Source organism: Rhagoletis pomonella, unplaced genomic scaffold (assembly GCF_013731165.1).
Source record: "Rhagoletis pomonella isolate Grant_MI unplaced genomic scaffold, Rhpom_1.0 Rhpom_scaffold_00003, whole genome shotgun sequence".
NCBI classification, from domain to species: Eukaryota; Metazoa; Arthropoda; class Insecta; order Diptera; family Tephritidae; genus Rhagoletis; species Rhagoletis pomonella.
In genome coordinates this window covers 10,482,485-10,485,572 of record NW_023458557.1, presented here as the reverse complement: position 1 = coordinate 10,485,572, position 3,088 = coordinate 10,482,485, and the positions used below count along the sequence as shown (strand labels likewise).

Genomic DNA, 3,088 nt, shown 5'->3' with positions numbered 1-3,088 from the left:
AAATCAAAATTCGTTAGAGACTCGCGCGTGTGTACGAACTGCCTCAGCTCAGGCCATTACAAAGCGAAATGCAATAGCGCGTCCGCATGCAGGGTTTGCCATCAACGCCATCACACGTTGCTACACAATACCGCTTCTACAACCAAGGTCACAACAACCGCTGATTTAGTCAACAACGTATCTGCTGCTATCATATATGTAATACTTCTATATTGGTAGTAAGCTAACATCTCAATGTGTAAGCATTCCGAAATCAAAGCGAGACAGTCTAGTACTGTTTTTGTCAATGTATTGTGTACTTGAGTGCCGTTTTTGTAAATGTGTCGTGTACATCTTTATTTATAAACGTATGTGTTCCTTTTCTTTCGTACGTGTTTATTGATATATCTTTACTGCAGTGTTTTCGGACGGTACTAGCTCTTACTGCCAATATAGGAGTATTACATATATGGCTGCTATGCCGTCCTCCCTAACCGCAAACACCGTACCGCAACCAAACGCAACTGCTTTTCCTGTTGGTGATCCTTCCGCATACATTGCTTCCACATGCATTTCATCGTGTTTGAATTCCAATTCAAATCCGCCGCAACCAAAAGCAAGAACGGTACTATTGACAACCGCCTTCGTCAAAGTACGCGATTGTTCCGGTTACTGGCAACCCGCTCGCTTGTTGTTCGATTCTAGCTCGCATACCCCCTTCATAACCGAGGCGCTAGTTCAACGTTGGGTCTACCACGAAAGGTGTCTGAAGTTTTCATCACTGGAATTGGGTCGTCGCAAGGAGGTCGTTCAAGAGGTGAGGTACTACTTTCCCTGTCATCTTTTTGTTCAGGTCAATGTTTCAATGTCAACGCATTGATTTTACCAAAAATCACGAGCGAATTGCCAACGCAATCGTTAGCAGTTTCAGCTTTGCTGCATGTGCGAAGCTTGTTCCTTGCCGATCCGCAGTTCACGAGGCCTGGGCGTATCGACATCTTGATAGGTATGGATGCCTTGGATCAGTTTCTTTGCGCTGAGTTCCGTAAAGGTCCACCTGGTACGCCGATGGCTCAACGAACAGCTTTCGGTTGGACGCTGTTTGGCAGCGTGGACGGAATCGAAACTGCTCCGTCTCATCTGCAGTCGCTGAATTGCGACGTACAGCTGTATAGAGCGCTTACCCGATTGTGGGAGCTGGAAGAAGTACCACAAAAGACCCATATCACTGATGAAGAGCGTTATTGTGAAGACTGTTTCGAAGCAACGCACCGCAGAGCATCGGACGGTCGATTTGTAGTGGAGCTGCCACTAAAATCTGACGTTCCCTTGGGAGCTTCACGAAATAATGCTGTTCGAAACCTACTAAGGCTTAAGAGAAGACATTATCGAGATGAAAACTTACGCCTGCGCTACAATGAGGTTATGAAGGAACTCATCGAGATGAAACATATGGAGCTTGCACCAGAATCATCAAACCAGACGTTTTATATGCCGCACCATCCTGTAGTAAAGGAGTCCAGCCTCACGACTAAGCTGAGGGTTATGTTCAATGCATCCGCTAAATCCGCCACCGGAAACTCGTTAAACTACGCCTTATTTGTATGGCCCCAATTGCAGCAAGATTTGTTTTCGATTTTAACGCGCTCCAGAATGCATCGTTACGCAGTAACCGCGGACATCGCAAAAATGTACCGCCAACTCTGCGTATCGCCGAAACATGTAGATTTACAATGAATTGTCTGGCGTCGTGATCCCTCTTTGCCAATACAGGATTATCGCATGTTACGTGTGACCTACGGTGTGGCAGCCGCGTCCCACCTTGCAGTCAAATCGCTACAACAAACCGCAAAATGTTCGTCGAACGTTTCTGAGAAAGCTGCTTTCGTTATTCTCAACGACTTTTACGTGGACGACCTCTCACTGGTACAGCTTCCAAAGCAGAGCTGATACTTTTGCAAAGAAACATATCTGGAATACTCCAGCAAGGTGGCTTTGAACTCCGAAAGTGGGCGTCGAACTGTGCCGAGTTTAGCGAATATATTTCGAACGCGTCGAAGACTATATCGCACTATCTGGTCGAGGGTAAAGATGTTCACGCTTTGGGATTAATGTGGAACACCGAGGACGATTTCTTGACGTTCACAATTAGCATGAAAAAACCGCCCGCGGCCTTAACGAAAATAACTTTTTTATCGGATGCCAGCACGCTTTTCAACTCGCTGGGACTGCTTGCTCCAGCGAGGATAAGATCGAAGATGTGGTTCCAGGAGATTAAGCGCGATAACGTTGGTTGGGATGACCTTATTCCCGACTCCATTGCAACAAAATGGTTGGAGCATCGATCGGAGCTGAAGGTAATTTCAAATTTAAAGATTTGTCGCTGGCTTGGTCTAGGAACGACGGGGTCGCTTACAGAACTGCATGTTTTCGCTGACGCATCTGAACGCGCCCATGCCGCTGTTATGTACGCACGCACCGGGCAAATCGACGGCAGTGTCACCGTCGCGCTGATTTCATCAAAAACCAACAACAACAACAACATTGCCGCGACTAGAGCTGTGCGCTGCGCATCTAGCCGCCAAACTAGTACGACGCGTTCTGCACAGTTGGGGTGATCTCCGCTATCCGCTGTATGCATGGACAGCCTCCACCATCACGTTGGCGTGGCTACAAGATCAACCTAGCAGATGGATTACCTTCGTCGCCAACCGTGTTGCTGACGTTCAAGAAACCCTGCCTCCAGAGGGCTGGAGAGGTGTAATCCCGTCCGAGCTACTGCGTCAACAGCTTTGGTGGACTGGTCCTGAATTTCGGAAGGGTCCAGACGAGTTCTGGAAGAAACCGTTACCAAAGAATTCTCCGCTTGCGAAGATGATTATCCGTGAGATACACGAGTTTACACTACACGCTGGGCCCCGCATCATGCAGACAGTCTTGCAACGCCGATATTGGGTTATTGCCGCCCGCAGCTTAATCCGCAGCATTTACCACAAATGCGTGAAATGCACCTTGTTTAACCGCAATCTCACCACACAGTCTATGGGAGACTTGCCTGCAGCTCGAATTACGTATGCCCGTTATTTTACACGCACCGCTGTCGATTTCG

General features: G+C 47.8%; 1 protein-coding gene across 1 annotated transcript; it reads left to right on the top strand.

The window, feature by feature from the left end:
- The first annotated feature begins 987 nt into the window (after nt 1-987).
- LOC118736024 lies at nt 988-1,716 on the top strand. Its single transcript, XM_036466132.1, has one exon. It carries the CDS (start codon nt 988-990, stop codon nt 1,714-1,716), a length of 729 nt encoding a protein of 242 aa, XP_036322025.1.
- The last annotated feature ends 1,372 nt before the right edge of the window (nt 1,717-3,088 follow it).